Genomic DNA, 16879 nt, shown 5'->3' with positions numbered 1-16879 from the left:
ATGGAGACTGTACTACAAAGGAGCCATATGCGCTCCCACTCGACAGTTATTCAACTAAACGCTACCCCGGCTCCCAAAAAGCATGGTAAGTGCCAAATAATTTATCTGATTGAAGTGATCGAGAACTAGCTTTGACCCTAAATCGCTAGGCTCCTGACCTCCCACAGCACCAATGGAAGGACATTACAGTGTCAGGGCAGGCGAGGGTGCAAGCAGGCCACCAGTACACAACAAATAATTGTAAGTTGTCTCGACTGGAGTGTGGTAAAAAATATTGCTTCATGCTGATTGCCATAGATTACACTGGAATAGATCCCAAAAAACCTAAAGCAAGAGATAGGGGTGAGTCGAAGCAGAATACCTATCAATCATTTGTTAAACTGTTTCAAAATTCTAGATTTGGATAGTCTAAGTGAATCCGAACTGGCATGCATCCGCAGCTTGTATCAGTCAGATTACACCCAACACAAGGCCCGAAATCCTAAGCGAGTTACTGGCACTTGCGAGTGGTTCTTAGAGCACCCAAAATATACGCATTGGGTAGAAAATAAGAACTCGGATCTGCTCTGGGTTTCCGCAGATGCTGGTTGCGGTAAATCCGTACTCGCTAGTTTTCTTATCGATCACCTCAGCAGTGGAATCAAAAAGGAAGACACGACGCTGTGTTACTTCTTCTTCAAAGACGACAATTCCGAACAGCGCACTTCGGCTGCGGCATTTTCAGCATTGCTACACCAGATAATAGCGGATGATCTGGGCTTACTTACACATGTGCTTCCTCAGTATCAATTAAAGGCCCAACAGTTTTCTCGAGAGTTCATGAGTTTGTGGAGTGTGCTCAATGTAATAACGTCAGACTCCACACGAGGAAGGAGTGTAGTATGTATACTCGACGGTCTGGATGAATGTGAAGAACAGGATCGTATTCAGCTCATCAAAGAATTGAGCAAGCCGTATACTACTTGGCCCAATGAGCCTACCGAATCTAAATACTCGCTCAAATTCCTGATTACTAGCCGTCCAGGAATGAAACTGGAAGATATTCTTTTCGATCTTCCAAATATCCGACTGCGGGCTGAAGACGAAACTCTGGCAATATCTCGAGATGTTGAGTTGGTAGTCCGCGAGACCATTTTACAAATCGGTCGCCGAAGAAGTATACCACAAGCACAGCAAGAGGAGTTGATGAAGCAGATATTAGCCAAATCTGATCGGACTTTTCTTTGGGTAAATCTAGTTTTACAGCGTATTGAGACCAGTGGTCGTTTCACTCGCCAAGCTCTGAAGGAACTGGTTGAGACATCACCACCGGACTTGGATGGTGTGTATGAGAAAATTTTGCGAGAGTCTACTAATGATCAATACACGCGAAAACTTCTGAAAATCGTGGTGGGAGCCTTCCGACCTCTAAGTTTGACTGAAGTCAACACTGCACTGTGCATCGACCCACGCAACACGACTGAATCAGATATGGATTTAGAACCTCGTATTGAGGCGACGATTCAGGTTCTGTGTGGCGTTTTCTTAAGAATAAATGATTTCACACTCTATCTAGCTCACCAAACCGCTCGTGAGTTCCTCTTGCGCCCGTCAAGGGCCTCTTCCCCGGAACAGCAAATTCCTGGAATCTGGAAGCATTCATTTGAACCGGATGAGGTGCACTACCATCTAGCTAAAGTGTGTAACTACTACCTGCACTTTGATGAATTTGAAAAGACACCCTTTATTGGAGATCATAACATTGGTGACGCTTTCAAAAAGAAAGCTGCCGACGACTACGCGAACAAGTTCAGTTTCCTTTATTACGCAACCAGATACTGGGCAGACCACTTCCGGAAAACGTCGATTTCGGAGGATGCAGCAAATCTCGAGGCATTCCTCTGGCTGTACGATATAAATTCAAATCGATTCAAAACTTGGTATACCATGTTTTGGGTCCAGGTATACGAATATAGCTTCGGTACCGTACAGACGATGCCAATAGTTGTCGCATCATATTTTGGGCACACAGCAGTTGTTCGAAATATGATCAAAAAGGGTTCATCCCGCATGTCTTTCTTGAAAGGCCTATTTGCTAAACCGGATGAAATGCTTATAAACCAAACAGACAATGAGCAGATGTCAGCGCTTACAGAAGCAAGTCGACATGGCCATCTAGACGTTGTAAAATTGCTTTTAAAACAGCCAGGTATCGATGTTAATCACAGAGACAAAATGCGCAAAACACCATTTTTACGGGCTTGTGAAGTAGGAAATCTGGACATCGTCAAACTTTTTCTCGCTCGACGTGACGTCGATATCAACGCTTGTGACGATCGTTGTCAAAGCTGTCTCTCATGGGCTTGTGGAAGTGGCAATGTGGATATTGTACGCCTTCTTCTCTCAAGACCTGGAATCGATATCAACAGGAAGAATGTACACGAAGGGAATGCGATGAACTTTGCTGTTGGAAGTGGTTCATTAGAGATTGTTGAGATATTACTGAATCTCAAAGATCCACCACTGGAAATTAACTATAATCATCCTACTGAGTCTCCTATTACTCTGGCTGCGAAGCTCGGGCATACTCGGATATTTGATCGTCTTGCGCGAAATGCGGAAGCATCCATAGGCGGTTTTAATATTCAGGCAGCTATGTATGCAGCTATTAGCGAAGGGCGTGAAGCCATATTCAAAGCACTACTAAAACGGGATCCCAAACTGCTGCACAGCAAAGACAGTGACGGCTTCACGCCCTTCGCTACAGCCTGTAAAGAAGGACGACCCAACATAGCACGACTACTGCTTGCTGAGCCCAATGTTGAAATAAATTCAATTGACAGTTATAATGCAATGCCAATACATTGGGCAATAAACTCGCGAGGAGGGACACCAGAAATCATATCGATGCTCCTGGAACGGGATAACATTATATTGAACCATAAGGATAACAATGGTGAAACCCCTCTCGTAGCAGCTAGCGGCGGGCATCCAGATATTGTCAAGTTGCTCCTCAGTTGCAAACGACACCGTCACCAGATCGACATCAACTCATCCAATCGCGTTGGATTTACTTCTTTGGCTTGCGCTGCCGAACGAGGACAACCGGAAGTCATGTCCATGCTTCTCGCGGAAGAGGGTATTGACCTGAACGTGCAAGACCAGTGGGGTAAAACAGCCTTGATATGGGCTGCTTATATGGGTCAACTGAAATGCGTTGAGTTGCTTCTGCAAGCCGGTGCTGATTATCAAATCGTTGATCGAGATAGAAAGACAGCACTGCAGGGGGCAATCGCCAGAGATCAAAAATATGTCATTACGTGCATTGTTAAGTGGGAATTGCGACAAGGAGGGTATGATGTTGACAACTTGTCAGCAGAACAGACATCACAGTTGAGAAGTGTGTTCGAAGGATTGAGTGCCCAAGCCATGGAAAATATTGGACTGAAAGAATTTCTTAGGGAATTGAATCTGTTTATCTAACAATTACTAATGAAATGTATCTAAGAGTGTATATAGAAGCAAGAAACTTATTTTACACGTTCATACAAATACCCATATCTCTCAACAAATCCCCGGCCACAATATCAATCCCTGCCGTCCTAGAATCGTCAATGCCGAAAGCCAGAAAAAGCACATCATCACTATACCCATGATATGTCTGACCATGGTTCTTCCAGCTCATTGACGTAACATACATCATCTCCGGCTTCATTTCATTCTTTTGGGCTGCCTTCCGACCGTGAATCCAGAATGGTTTTGTCGAGATACTATGTAGGTCAAATGGCAAAGTGCGGCGAAAAAGCATCACATACGGCTCATAAGAACTGGCTCCAAAACCGACATCAGTCTTCTTTTGGAAAATAGTAAAAATAAACGTGTTTTGGTCGGTAGCCAGGCAACCAGCCTCCGAGCGCTTGCATAGGGTTATTGATAGGGAGTTCGTAGCTTGATGAATAAATTCCTTTGAATTGTCAGGCACTACTGGCATATACTTGTCCATGCATCTCGTGTCTGACGTGCTCGGTAGAATTGAAAGATCTGGACCAACAGTAATGCTGACTGGAGATGATTCATCGAGAATGCTGTAGTCGTTCTTTTCTATCTTGGCGAATGATCGTTTCGGCCACACGTCATAATGCACGTACGCTTCTCCTGCTGCATCCCAGAAAATGAACCAATTCTTCTCGACTTCACCAAGTGGAATGGGGCGATACAACTCGGTCGCTGTATGAAAGACATTGGGACTTTTCTCTACATCGAAGGATGTGGCAATTTCATTCGAAGGTGATTTCCAGTCAACTAACATGCGGAAATCGTGCATCCATTGTCCAAAACACGTATATTGCGAATTGGACCCGTAAATAGTATATGGAATATCAGGTCCGTAGAATACACGGGCATCATGCGGGCCAATATTGGCAGCCAGCATCGACCAGCGGCCCTGGCATCTGTCTTCCGAGCTTGTGGCGGAGATTGGCAGGATGGTAGGCTGAGTGACACATGCCAGAGTCTCGCCGCTGTTATCGGTGAAGGAAGCGGAAGAGGAAGCACTTTGACCATCATTCTTATCGGACGTATCGAAGGCGGCGTCACAGACAAGTTGTATGCTCACGAGTGACTTTTTGCCATTTTGGAGATCCCGGTTCTTCTGCTGTGCAACGATGATCCATTTATTGTTCGATGACGGGTGAGGGATTATGTTCGGGTTGAGTGTTTCGTGTTCACCGAACAATATATCGAAATATTTCCTAGAAGGCGTTGAGACCGAGAAAATTTCATTGTGAGTGTTATCTGGCGTTGATTGCCACTCTGACCCCAATAATTCTGGCTGGTGCTGGGACTGTGGTGATGGCTGCACCGAACTCAAATCTGGCAAGGGTATTTTCTCAAGATCTAAACGAGAACCATCATGGATGTTGCCATTATCCCAAACTCGGTCTGGGTCTGATTCTAATGGGTCCGGTGAATGTATAAAGGGAGTCACCACATCTTTGGCTAAACCCCCATATCCAAACGTCCACGAGTTGAGAAGTGAGTTACGCTTGAACTTCGCAAAAGCGAAGAAGGTAACGAGCGTTACCAGTGCAATCAGAGGGAATACACGGGTGACTCCTCTGATTAACATACTCGTGAGTGTGTGCAGTGATGTTGTTTTGACAACATTCGATGAAAAGTATTTTATCCAATTCTTGTGTCTTTAGTGTTCATCTACTCCGCGGAAATTTGAGCTGGCAGTCTGCATACACAAAAAATTTGCATGTGAGAGTTGGAGAGTGGAAGGTGCGACACAGGAATTTTATTGGTGATACTAGTAATAATCGAATCGGCCGCACCACCCTCCATTATGAACCCCCAATAGGTGCCCCCACAATATTTCCCGGGCGCCGGAATTGGGACGCGCGAAAGCCAATAATTGCTCAGGCTCTCAGTGGCCAACCCCATGCCTCATTATTTCCGCTGCGGGGTTACAATAGATGATGCTACTTTAGAGGCTTCGTCACTGTTTCCGGAACTTGATGACGTTAATTACTGAATGTTTCACCATATTATCTAGCTATCGATATACCGTACGATTAAATGGGAAATTTGAAAACTCCAGTGTAACATTGAAAGCCTACTTCTCGCTCCCGGCGAGTGTTTTATTGTACAACCACTGTGATATCCTTATGCTTGGGTCGTCAAACACCTTTGTCAAAACCTCAGCAAGCCAAAGTGTGAGTGGTAACACAATTAGATGTATGGCGAGAAAGCTCGGCTCTAGGCCCAATGGACCCCCCTTTGGCAATGGGAATTTATTGATCCAACCAGGTATGTTGCTACCGTGCCACTCCTTCGTCCAGCCGACACTGGCATACAACCTGTCAGCTACAAGCCATAGCACTGGCCCATGAACAAGATAAAAGGCGAAGGATATGCGGCCAAGATATTGACAGAAATGAGTTTCGAAGAAGGCTTTGAGCCAAGAAATGTGTGGCACGGAAGACACAAGAAAAGTGGATGCCCAGGTCAGGTAAAACCACTTATAGTCCCACATAGCCTTCGGTTTGAGGTACGATAAATACTGCCAACCGTAGGAGTCTCGTAGGTTATTGACGTCTGCGTTGCTACTGGGCACACCACCGAGGTAGATAGACGCTATAAATAAGGTGTGGAATATAGTCTGTTTGTAGGGACGCAACTTAGATAAGAAGCGCGGTAGGTTATCGTTGGCTGCGAGCAAATCCAAATCGCACAAAAGCATCCCTGATGAAAACAACCCGCAGAACCACCCGTCTGTAATCCAGACAAAGTATATTATCAAGCCGAGCTGGCACAAAAGTCGTGCATCTCGTGTGCACCGTGAAAATGCGATGATAGATGCGTAGATCATAATTGAGCCTCTAAATTCAACTGGAATAGACCAGGCATGGAAGTGATAGGTAAACCATGGCTCGCCGCCGCTTCGAAATATAAAGGCGAAGTCGTTGAACTCTTTATACCATTTCGACACTTCTTCACTGTATGTGGGTGCCTTGTCCAGCACCGAGGTGGGAAGGTTGAAAATGTGTAGCAGGCTCATGAATACAAAGGTCGTCCCGATTACCGGCAAAAATAGTCGCAACCATCGACGAAAGAGGGACGATCCGACGCTGTCTGACAGTTTGACGTATTCGCCCGCCTGAATCAATGCCAGCGGCTTTGCAGAGAGCACGTATCCCGAAATAACGTAAAAAACAGTCACGGCGAAATGGCCTCCGGAGAAGAAAGTACGGACGCCTGGTAGCGCAACAAAATAGTAATGACCATCCCAGCCAAAGGCGTTCTCAAAGGCGCGGTTCATCTGAAGATCTTCATGAGCCCATAGTTGATGATGCAGCCAGTAGACCATGAAAGCTGCAAATCCCCGCAAGCCGTCTAGATAGGCCGTCCGCCTGAGCTGTTTGCCATTGGTGCTACTGCTAGCCCAGTAAGTCGGTCGAACGAAGGTAGTGACACCACGAAGGGCACGAGCCGACAGTGCGGCTTTCAGGTCAGGACCAGTGTGGGAAGTGCCTTTCCACAGCTTTTCACTGTCTAGTATACCTTTGAATCCAGTCGGCATTGCGATTGAAAACCATGTCAGATGGCGAAGGAGAAGTAGTGGTGAGAATTCTTCTCATGCACAATATGAAGACGGATATCAGGAGGGTCTCGGACACCTCAGCTGGGGTAAAGTAAGTACTAGATCAATTGGAACTCAGCAGTGGAGCGAGCGATCGGCATCAACATCGGCGGGGTGACAGGTCGACGAGACGCGTAGCTCGGCAGTGCTAGACTCGGAAATTTCGGGGCCGAAGAGTAGAAGAGATCAACACAGCGACTATCAACTGCCGATCAACGGTCGACTAGGCTCTGCCGCATCCAGACAATATGGCAGGCCAGGCAAGGTGAAGTCGCTTTCTACATTGAGTCGTTGAGTCGTTGAGTCGGCTGGGCCGAGTCGTGGTCCAGGATCCGGCCGGTTGCGGTACAGTGAGTGATTCGGCGGTGCCTTGTCCGTCACATGCAAGCGAGGACAATGTTCGGGACAGAGGCTCGGTAAGATTGCCAATGGGCTGTGTTGGCTGGAGGCGAAATGCACCCCGTGTAATAATAAACCCGTCGTAAGGAAGCCAAAAGGTCAAAATGGAAGCCGTTCGGGCGGGGGTGCCCGCCGTTCTCGGCCACTAATTACCTAAATTACGCTCTCCATACGGAGTACTCTCCACTGCTTTTCCCCGGACCACTCACTAGTCAACCACTCTCGACTCTCGCCAAATCGATTGCGGAGGCTCCCTAATTGACGAAGTTGACGAGCGCTATTCTGCCGGTCATTTCACTTGAAACGCCCGCGTCGAATATAGAATTGCGAAGGGAATTTTATAAGAAACCAGCCCAATGGGGCCGGGTGCGAATAAACTCTTCGAGCAAACGTCAATAGCGGTGTCATCGTGGCTGTCGACGTCGTCACACTGCATGCAGGAATATCCTGCATCTCATTTCCGATGCTGTCTCCACCGGGCACGAGACAGACATCCCTGACAACCCGGTCCAATCTGTGGGGATGGAAAATTGGGGACGAATCCCGATGCTGCCGTGAAGCTGTGGATACTATGTTTTAGCAACAGCTCCAGAGTCTACTCGGAAAGGGAGCGTAGATTACTTTTTTTCCAAACTAGTGGGTAAAATCAGAAATGGCTGTATTGGTTGCACAAACTTTCTCCGCCATTGGCAAGCATTGGCCTCGGTTTTCGACGCTACAGCAGCGATTGGTACCGTCACTGACCACCAGGGCTTGCTGCTAGGAGGCAAGTAACCGGCCGATCCCTTTCCACTTGACTATCACCTATTTACCGCGCAAATGGAAGACCCTCCATGATAACATCGGTGGTAATTCTTGTCTAATCTAGCAAGGTCCTGGCTAGCGTTTTCTCATTAGGCTGTGTACCCCGCCCAATCCTTCGTCACGTAGCTATAGTCTTTCTTTTTTTTTGTCTGAATTCTTGATTGCGATGATACCCAGTGAGACAATTGATCACTCTTCTCTTCTGCTCACCCTATTGTCTCAGTGTCGACGCCGCAACTATGTCTGTTGTCCTCGGCGGTGACACCAAGATGAAACAGATACGCAAGATGTACCCCTTGTGCATCGCGTGTATTCTGTTCATCTTCTATCTGTCCGGCTCGGGATCGTTGAATGGGATTGAGAACAACCTTTCTTATAAGACAACCGCAGCAACAGGGGAATTCCCACACAAAGTTTGGCAAACTTGGAAAGTTGATCCATTGGCATTTGAGGAGCGCGATCTTTCGGTTGCACGAACATGGATCCAGAAGAATCCAGGTCACCGGTATGAGGTGCTAACCGATGGTAACGATCTATACTACGTCGAGACACACTTTGGACCAACGGGTCTGAATCGACCTGACATTGTCAATGTGTATCGATCGCTCACGGCGAGAATTATTAAGGCTGATCTATTGCGCTATCTGGTTATGTACGTTGAAGGGGGCGTCTACACAGACATTGATGTGGAAGCCTTGCGCCCCATTGACCGCTTTATCCCTGATCGTTACGAAGCAAAAGACATTGACCTGGTGATCGGTGTTGAGATTGACGAGCCCGAATGGTACGATCATCCGATTCTTGGGCCGAAATCACGCTCGTTCTGCCAATGGACATTCATGGCAAAACCAGGATTACCAGTCATGATGAGGCTGATAAACGGAATCCTTCAATGGCTCGATGACATATCCCGCAAACAGGGGGTGTCAATTGCCAACATTCAACTAGACTTTGACGAGGTTATCAGTGGTACAGGTCCATCTGCTTTTACTGAGGCTGTGTTGGCCGAGATGAGCGCGCGCAGCGGCCGGACTGTGACCTGGGAGTCTTTCCACAACTTAGCTGAATCCAAAGTCGTCGGTGGCATTCTTGTTTTGACTGTCGAAGCTTTTGCTGCCGGGCAGGGTCACTCAGATTCGGGAAATCACGACGCACGCACTGCGTTGGTCAAACACCACTATCACGCTTCCATGTGGCCTACCGCCCACCCACGATACAGCCACCCAATGTATGGTGAGGTAGAGGGATGCAACTGGAACACTGACTGCATACGAGTGTGGGATGAGAATGTGAAGAACTTTGACGAGTTACCCAAAGACGAGCAAATCCGCCAAATTGCGATGAAAGAAGCACGCGAAGCCGCCTACAAGGATATCATAGCAAAAGAGAATGAGGACAAGCAGCAAAAGGTTAAGGATGCACTGCAGTTGGCCGCAGTCGCTCCAGTAGCTCAACAATGAGTTAATTCGCCCTCATCAATTCCCTTTTCTTTTGTTTTAGAGGTCCTAGAATTATCTTGGTTGGCTATCTAAGTGCATTTTACATATTACACGGTTTGCGGCCTTTTCTCTGTGTTAAAGCCAGACTGGCCATGGAGTTACTTTTCCCCTTTGATTTGATCTTATGGCGCTCAATATGATGGTGCATTGTTGGGTTTGGTGATTGATAGCTATAAACTTTTCTTCAATGACATGCTTCGGTTGTACATTTACTAATTTTACTGACCACCGCGGCATTGACGGGCCAACACATGTCAAATGCCTCTTGTAACTAAGATATCAGAGCGTAAATTTGTAAATCCTGCCACCAGTGGCCACTCGCAAGGGTTATCCAGATTTCGGCATATTGATAAGAAACCTTGTCATAGATGCTTCGTCCGACATGTGATAATGTGGGGATCACCAAATGATTCCATCCGGAAATGGACTAATGCCGCAGCCAACGCCAGCCATAGTGTCATCCCGCCAAAGTCAAAGCGACAAGCTTGCAGGGCAAATCTCCGCCTTTTAATTCTCGCCCAGTTGTGTGGTCTAGAATCCCCCTCATTCTTTTCTTTTTCTAGTCTATATCCGGGCTGCCCCACCCCGATGGTCTTCATGATATCGCTTCGGATTAAGTCTCTATCCGGACTAGCACCTAACATGGAGAGCAACTGAACCATTTTTTAATTGGAAGTCGGGCAGCTACGGGTCTCGAGTAACGTACACATAATTTACGTATTCGATCCATTGGCTGGCGTTACATTAGTCCCCTAACTACGCTAAGTCGTTATCAATGCATGATTCTGATCCGGCGACTTTTATACAAGTCTCTCTAGATGACACAAACTGGTTTCCGGCTCTATGTCGCCGCCATGGTTTGTGGCTTCCATCCAACTGCCGGCTTCTCTTCCAGTGTAACCCCATAAGCCAATGGGCCGTCATCGATAATGGTCGATCGACGCACATCTCTTGCCGTCATGCTTTCAGTATACGGGTTTGCACGGTGCATAGATTGTCTATCAAGAAAGGATCGTTAAAAGGCGGTCTCTTAGTCATGGATGTGAATCGAACAATTTGGCAGAGGGGTATTACCTATTATCCCACCATACCATATCTCCACCAAATAACCACTCCATACTGAAAACATACTATATTTTAGAGCGAAGAAGTAAGTAGCTATTCTCAATACCGTCATTGGAGAAATTCCGTAATTTACCTTTGGCTGAGTACAATGATCAATCAACTCCCAAATGAGTTTCTGGCTCTCCTCAAACGAGTAACCGAGAATCACCTTTGCATGAGCGGCAAGATACAGCGTTTTACGCCCATCAGGTGCGGTCTGTACAAGGCGGTGATATGCGGGTGGCTTTGCCGCTAATTCGTGTGGCAAGGGGTTTCCATACACAATTGGTGAGGCTAGTTTTCTCGAGTGCCATAGACTTAGCAATAAATTTCATTAGTCAACCTTCACTTCCAAAGACCTTAAACCCTCTTACTCATGCTCGACGATAAGATTCTCCAGTTCACTCTTTTTTTCCTGGGGTAGATCAGCGTAGGCTCGTCGCATATCGGCGAAATGTGTCCACGATCCCCCTTTCACGGGGTTCCCATGAGATAGAAGAATGGAGTATTTGGATCGTTGTTGGTGGTAAGATGAATCCTGTTTGAAACGTCAATCTAATAATTCATGGCATGAGATATTCAGCTTAGTATTCTTACTGTATGCCACAATGCATTTCCCAAACTGTGATGCCATCTCCGACTATCTCGTTCCACTAATGATCCGTCCAACTGGATACTGTTGATATCATGATCAGCCTCTCAATGAAAACGATCCCATCTAGCTCATTGTCATACTTTCCGACATCAAATAGCAGCGCCTCTTTCAACCGATCATTCTCCCGCCCATAAAAGAATGGATTGATCTCAAGCTTCTCGCCCAGCTGTTGCGAGAAAGCAATGTGACGGGAATTATCCAGTCCAGTATTACGAAATATCAACACGGCATATTTGTTCTGTAATGCAACTAACTGTAGAAAGTAATCGTCAAAGGCCTTGTCCCCTATATATAAAGTTTGTACCTGGGTGGCTGCTTCCTACCTGCGCCACAGTTTCTTCTGGGATTGGCCTGCTCCAATCGACCCCTGTTACCTCTGCACCAAATGCCGAGTCTTCACTTTGAAGAACAGGAGTGACAGATAGATTGCCGTCTTGGATAACACTATGTTTGTCCGTTTGTGAAGGACATGTGTTTTCATATGTACGAATGTGGATATGAGAAAGGGACATGGCGAGATCATTCCAACTGTGATTTTTCTAGATAACGGTGGCGTTAAATCAAATAAGAGGTGCCACCAAGCCCTTTCATATCTAATATCTAATATCTAACATAACATATCTAATATGATGTTGGTCAACGGTTTCGTGGCGGCATAGTCGCCGTGCGGCCCGAGGCCGATATACCCGACACGCCGTCAATGGAGATAACGGCCAGTTCTAATTCTGCTGCGCGATTATTAATTAAAACACAACATTGATCAATAATAAACGTAGGGGGAATTTTTCAGCTTTCTAAAACCAAAACGAATACTCGTGAACTTGATCAAATGATAGCATTTGATACGTGCATTACAATTCGCACAAAAAGGTAGTTAAACCTTCGAGGGTTAAGTGGTTCTGTTAGTTCTCTTACAGAAACTTCAAGGTAGCAAATAAAATTCGATCCATTCTCTTGACCGCCATCTTTATCCGGCGTTGACATATTACATTCAAAGCTATCTGGACAAAAGGTGCTGGGAGGAGTCGTAAGTGGAGAGTTGCACAACCTCCACGATAGAAGAACTTCTTTGAAAGCCAAGCCAGTTCTACAACTTCGGCGCATCTTCCCTATACTAAATATTTTCACCATGACCGAAAACAATACCATCCTCATCACTGCTGGACCATATCAATTCCTCGCAACCCTCGAGTCCTCCGCCGCTCCAAAAACTGTATCGTTGTTCCGTACCTTACTTCCGTATCGACAAAAACTCATCCATGTGCGATGGAGTGGTGAAGGGTTATGGATTCCACTCGGCGAGACGGATTTCGGTGTCTCATTCGAGAACCACACTGCACATCCAGGATCAGGCGATATACTGTTATATCCAGGGGGTATTTCGGAGACAGAGATCTTGTTTTGTTATGGCGGTGTCGCATTTGCTAGCAAGATGGGACCGTTGGCAGCAAATCATTTCTTGACGATAACAGACGGAAAAGAGAATTTGAGGTCGCTGGGGGAGTTGGTCTTGTGGAACGGCGCCCAAGATGTGTTGTTCGAAATTGCTGGTGAGGAAATGTGAGCTTCTTTAACAAAGTCCTGTGATATGTGTAACAACTTGCTCACAGGTTGTCGAAATAGGGTACGTCGATTCAAAGCGAGGCGTTCAGCTAAGCTCTAAGTTATATGATTACATCCATACCTCGCCTTGTCAATAAGCTTCGCGGCTATAACTCAGAATTCTTTTTACAACGATTAGCTTTGACTATTAGGGTTGTCGTATTTCTCCTCATTGAGTTTCACTATATGGCCAATTTTCGCGTTTAGAACATCGCTCCAGGTTCGAACCCACTGGTAAAGTCTCCAGATGTCTCCAGTATATTCCCCGGCCATTCCAAGCCAGCATCATTCATCAAATCAAGTAAAGACTGCAGAGCCAGCTCATCTGGCTCCTGTCCCTCTAGGATATCGAAATTGGCTGGAGCGAGTACAAGAGATGTGGCGTCGTGGACAATGGCTTGGAAGTCGCGTGCCGGATGGAATGTTGCTGTTGGACAAACACCATCAAAAATTTCTAGCGCAAGGCGAAGAAGACGAGCAATTATAGAGCTTGAGTGGGGTGGGATTAATGTCGAATTGATAGGTGAATTTGGGTTGAGACTGCGAATTTGGAGATTTTCTTTCAGAATTCGAGTTAGTTGATTTATGAGCGAACAAGAATAAATGATCAAAAAGAAAGAACATAATCAGGTAGTGCATGGAGACTTCCCACTTACCATCTACTGCCCCTCTAATGTAGCAAAGTACTAGAAATGTAACGGCAAATGTATGCGATATCCACGCTGAATCAACGGCGTAGTGTAAACGGCCCACAGCAGCGCGGTCTACTTGGAATGGCCCTTCAGGAAAGGTTGCTCTGTTTTGAGATTCAATCCTCCATACAGATTCTGCTCCGTCAATTGATAAAGAAATTAGGATTTGTGCTGCAGATGTTAGGCTGATCTCAAAGGAGTGGAGTAATGAGACCTGCAGTGGCTGCTGAGAAGATTGACAGATTGAGGATAGCAATGGGCCTAATCTAGCACTGTTGAGGGACAGACGGTACCACTGTGAAGATATTAGCATGTCTAATACAGCCTTTCATATTAAGCTGCCACATATACAGGTATCATATCATACCCTTACAGAGTTGAATGGAAGTTGATTGTGTTGCGATTCGGTATGCCCTGCATTCCATGTTAATTCAACTCATTCTGTGGTAATTGTATATTGACCTACGTAGGCGGACAAGCCAAGTTCTACAGTTTATTCCTTAGCACATCATTGTTTTAAAGAATATTATACGTTACCCACCTTTCCCAATCCTCTAGCTCAGTATTCAACTTTCGCAAACAATATGAGTCTAGCTGCCGCCCCGATACATCACCACAACTTCGCATGGCACGATGGACGACTGCTACCAGCTCAACGAGACCTGCGACGCGAAGATCTCCTGGTTGCTGTGTATGCCGACTAGAGCTAAATCTCCTAGCTACCTGTGCAGATAATGACGGATCAAGTGACGCAGGTAGACCGGATGTAAGCATGAGGTTAAAGTCACAAGTCAATAAGTTGTACCAAACACGAAGACAAGAAATGTCTTCGTCAGAGACAGGCTTGACAGGGCCTTGAAAAGGGGCTACAGCCGATTTATCAAGACCAAGAAATAATGCGTATCGAAGGGCTAGTCCGAGAACGGCCCAGGCGCTTATCTCGTTGTATCGGCTCTTGAGCCCTTTAGGCATTGCGGCTGTGGTTTTAGGCGATGGATCGTCTTCGTCGTCCGAATTGCAGGGCATCCATTGTGCATATAAAAGAAGCATTCGTATAGAATTAAGGGTGACATCGGACGGGTTGGGGCGGAGAAGAAGACGTGAAACGGCTTGGTCGAGCAGAGAGGTGAGTTCAGAAAATCGGGGATGGACACTATGACCAGCTCTGTATCTTCGTTCAAAGTAACCATCATAAGCGCTAGCTTGCTAAAACAACATTTATTGACTTACTCTTCATAGCCAGCATTCCAAAACCTCGTCCCAACTGAAATTATTGCTAGAAATAGCATTGGGGCGGAGAGACGAAGACCATGCCAGGAAGCACGCAGACTTTCGTTCAGTACAGGGGCCATTAAATGACAATTATCGAAAAAGCTGAAGGCTTGTAAGTCCTAGTTTGAAACTTGGAATTTTTAATAAGACTTGTAGAGCAAGATACATACATTGAAATTGCGCGTTGCGCCTCGTGAATTGTCAGCACTCCCCGAGACACCGGATCATAAATACTGTTATACGGTGCTTGTTTTGTTCGCGCCGTCTGTAAATTTGAGTTGGAATTTGGTTCATCCTTTGACAATGCGCCTAGAGACCTCAATGTAGCAATTGGAGGCCCCAAGTCAATTCCATCCATGCTGAAGCCGGGGGAATGCGATACAATAGTTTGGCCTGGCGAGACCCCATTGCGATGGCCTTTCTCTTTGTGTATGTTTTGCACCTCATTTGGCGAAGCTGTTTCATAACTAAGCGCCATGCTTGCAGAAAATTTTAGTATTAAATCTATGCAGCTAGCATGTTTAGTGTAATTGATACCTTGACTCTTGATGATGAATTCCTCGCGACTGTTTCTCCAGTTCCAATATGCGCGCCTCATGTTGGTTAACGCTAGATGGCTATCAGTAGTTGAGCTAAGGACTAGTATGATTTTATGCCCTCACCGTTGATTTAACTCCACAACCAATTGTGCCATACGTGATGGCCCAGGGCTCTCTTCTGGCCCGATGATTCTATCCGTCTGAAACGAGCAAGTGAGGCCATGCTTACGGCATCGTTTACACGGTGCCTGCAGACTGACTGCCTCTGAGGACGTTGTGCAACGCTGTTTTCTCGCACGACACTATTAATATGCGATCAGTTATGGTTTGGATCTTATAATTTCCAGAGTCATGGTTAGACAGACTTGCAAGCAGGCCCGCGCAATACGGCGAGCTTTGGAGGGAGGTTGATCCTCGTCACAGCTATAGTCATTCGTTAGTTTGCGTCCTTGTAATTTGAACGAAATGGTTAATACAGTGTTGGCGATGCTCTTTTTTCCGACATAGTCATCCTAGAGAGAATTTGGACTGCTCCAAACATGCGTCGACGAACAACATTGGAAGGTATTTGGGGAACAGCTTTATCAGGCAATGATAACATAATGGGCGCTGATTGGTTTGAGACGGGTGGATCGTGGCAAGCCCTAACTAGGCTATAATATGAATTATCGAGAGGCTTGTCAACCCAATAGCATGAGTAATCCACCTTAATCAATAACACTTTGTGCATATAGATTCAATCGAGTATGCTGGTAAGTTTATACAATCGAAGACATAGTCATTTCCAGTAATTCGCGAAGAGTTGAAGTGCAAAATTATCTTCAATATAATATAATCAGAGATTGGCGTCTAATTATTCAATGTTATACCTATTGTCCCTCGTAGACTCGTAATGAACATATATCAATATTTATAACATCGAAGTAGATATTCTATCTCATCTAGAATGAACTGCATAATTTTACATGAGTCCCTACATGCAATGTTAAAATGCTCCATATCCCTTATTATTAAATGATTAAAGAATATTCACGATCAATTAATTCATTGGTTGTTGCTTCCAACCGTTGTAGACGCGGCTAAGACGGCTAGTGCGCCGATGTTCGGTGAGATGCCGACCCACCAACCGTGCCTTCTCACCCAACGATGAAATTACTGCGGACAAAGCGCAACGATAAGGAAATGCTCAG

At 45.9% G+C, this 16879-nt stretch overlaps 7 protein-coding genes across 7 annotated transcripts; 3 read left to right on the top strand and 4 right to left on the bottom strand.

Annotated features, from left to right (window-relative positions):
- BGW36DRAFT_426390 (ankyrin repeat-containing domain protein) lies at positions 1-3462 on the top strand (the record flags this gene model as incomplete). The annotated part of the gene is made up of 3 exons (XM_046220259.1): positions 1-85; positions 298-342; positions 398-3462. The coding sequence occupies 3 exons, from the start codon at positions 1-3 to the stop codon at positions 3460-3462; spliced, it is 3195 nt and encodes a 1064-aa protein (XP_046073161.1).
- Positions 3427-5277, bottom strand: BGW36DRAFT_376618 (uncharacterized protein). Its single transcript, XM_046215906.1, has one exon. The coding sequence runs from the start codon at positions 5105-5107 to the stop codon at positions 3515-3517; it is 1593 nt and encodes a 530-aa protein (XP_046073160.1). The 5' UTR covers positions 5108-5277; the 3' UTR covers positions 3427-3514.
- Positions 5278-5596: 319 nt separating this feature from the next.
- Positions 5597-7063, bottom strand: BGW36DRAFT_426388 (putative acyltransferase; the record flags this gene model as incomplete). The annotated part of the gene is made up of 1 exon (XM_046220258.1): positions 5597-7063. One exon carries the CDS (start codon positions 7061-7063, stop codon positions 5597-5599), a length of 1467 nt encoding a protein of 488 aa, XP_046073159.1.
- Positions 7064-8565: 1502 nt separating this feature from the next.
- On the top strand, positions 8566-9786 carry BGW36DRAFT_396402 (glycosyl transferase; the record flags this gene model as incomplete). The annotated part of the gene is made up of 1 exon (XM_046218158.1): positions 8566-9786. The coding sequence occupies one exon, from the start codon at positions 8566-8568 to the stop codon at positions 9784-9786; it is 1221 nt and encodes a 406-aa protein (XP_046073158.1).
- An 880-nt stretch (positions 9787-10666) lies between these two features.
- On the bottom strand, positions 10667-12124 carry BGW36DRAFT_448701 (putative alpha-ketoglutarate-dependent 2,4-dichlorophenoxyacetate dioxygenase; the record flags this gene model as incomplete). Its single annotated transcript, XM_046221756.1, has 7 exons — positions 11908-12124; positions 11665-11837; positions 11527-11605; positions 11304-11467; positions 11024-11246; positions 10900-10955; positions 10667-10823 (listed from the first exon to the last, which is right to left on the bottom strand). Exons 1-7 carry the CDS (start codon positions 12094-12096, stop codon positions 10667-10669), a joined length of 1041 nt encoding a protein of 346 aa, XP_046073157.1. The 5' UTR covers positions 12097-12124.
- A 589-nt stretch (positions 12125-12713) lies between these two features.
- On the top strand, positions 12714-13148 carry BGW36DRAFT_358214 (uncharacterized protein; the record flags this gene model as incomplete). The annotated part of the gene is made up of 1 exon (XM_046213949.1): positions 12714-13148. The coding sequence occupies one exon, from the start codon at positions 12714-12716 to the stop codon at positions 13146-13148; it is 435 nt and encodes a 144-aa protein (XP_046073156.1).
- A 120-nt stretch (positions 13149-13268) lies between these two features.
- Positions 13269-15890, bottom strand: BGW36DRAFT_149806 (uncharacterized protein). The gene is made up of 8 exons (XM_046209493.1): positions 15813-15890; positions 15321-15759; positions 15109-15252; positions 14420-15049; positions 14345-14364; positions 14246-14292; positions 13843-14173; positions 13269-13745 (listed from the first exon to the last, which is right to left on the bottom strand). The coding sequence occupies exons 2-8, from the start codon at positions 15746-15748 to the stop codon at positions 13390-13392; spliced, it is 1956 nt and encodes a 651-aa protein (XP_046073155.1). The 5' UTR covers positions 15749-15759; positions 15813-15890; the 3' UTR covers positions 13269-13389.
- Positions 15891-16879: the final 989 nt, after the last annotated feature.

Source organism: Talaromyces proteolyticus, assembly GCF_021365285.1.
Source record: "Talaromyces proteolyticus strain PMI_201 chromosome Unknown BGW36scaffold_5, whole genome shotgun sequence".
Taxonomy (NCBI): domain Eukaryota; kingdom Fungi; phylum Ascomycota; class Eurotiomycetes; order Eurotiales; family Trichocomaceae; genus Talaromyces; species Talaromyces proteolyticus.
Note: the sequence above shows the minus strand (reverse complement) of the source record. Positions and strands in the feature narration are given on the sequence as shown.

Excerpts from the sequence above, each read along its gene's own strand:
- BGW36DRAFT_149806 (XM_046209493.1), bottom strand. The coding sequence starts at position 15,748 with ATGAGGCGCGCATATTGGAACTGGAGAAACAGTCGCGAGGAATTCATC. Across the intron at positions 15,253-15,320 it reads GCGCAACGCGCAATTTCAAT|CTTTTTCGATAATTGTCATT; the intron begins GTATGTATCTTG and ends ACAAGCCTTCAG. Across the intron at positions 13,746-13,842 it reads CATTAGAGGGGCAGTAGATG|AAAATCTCCAAATTCGCAGT; the intron begins GTAAGTGGGAAG and ends GAATTCTGAAAG.
- BGW36DRAFT_376618 (XM_046215906.1), bottom strand. The coding sequence starts at position 5,107 with ATGTTAATCAGAGGAGTCACCCGTGTATTCCCTCTGATTGCACTGGTA.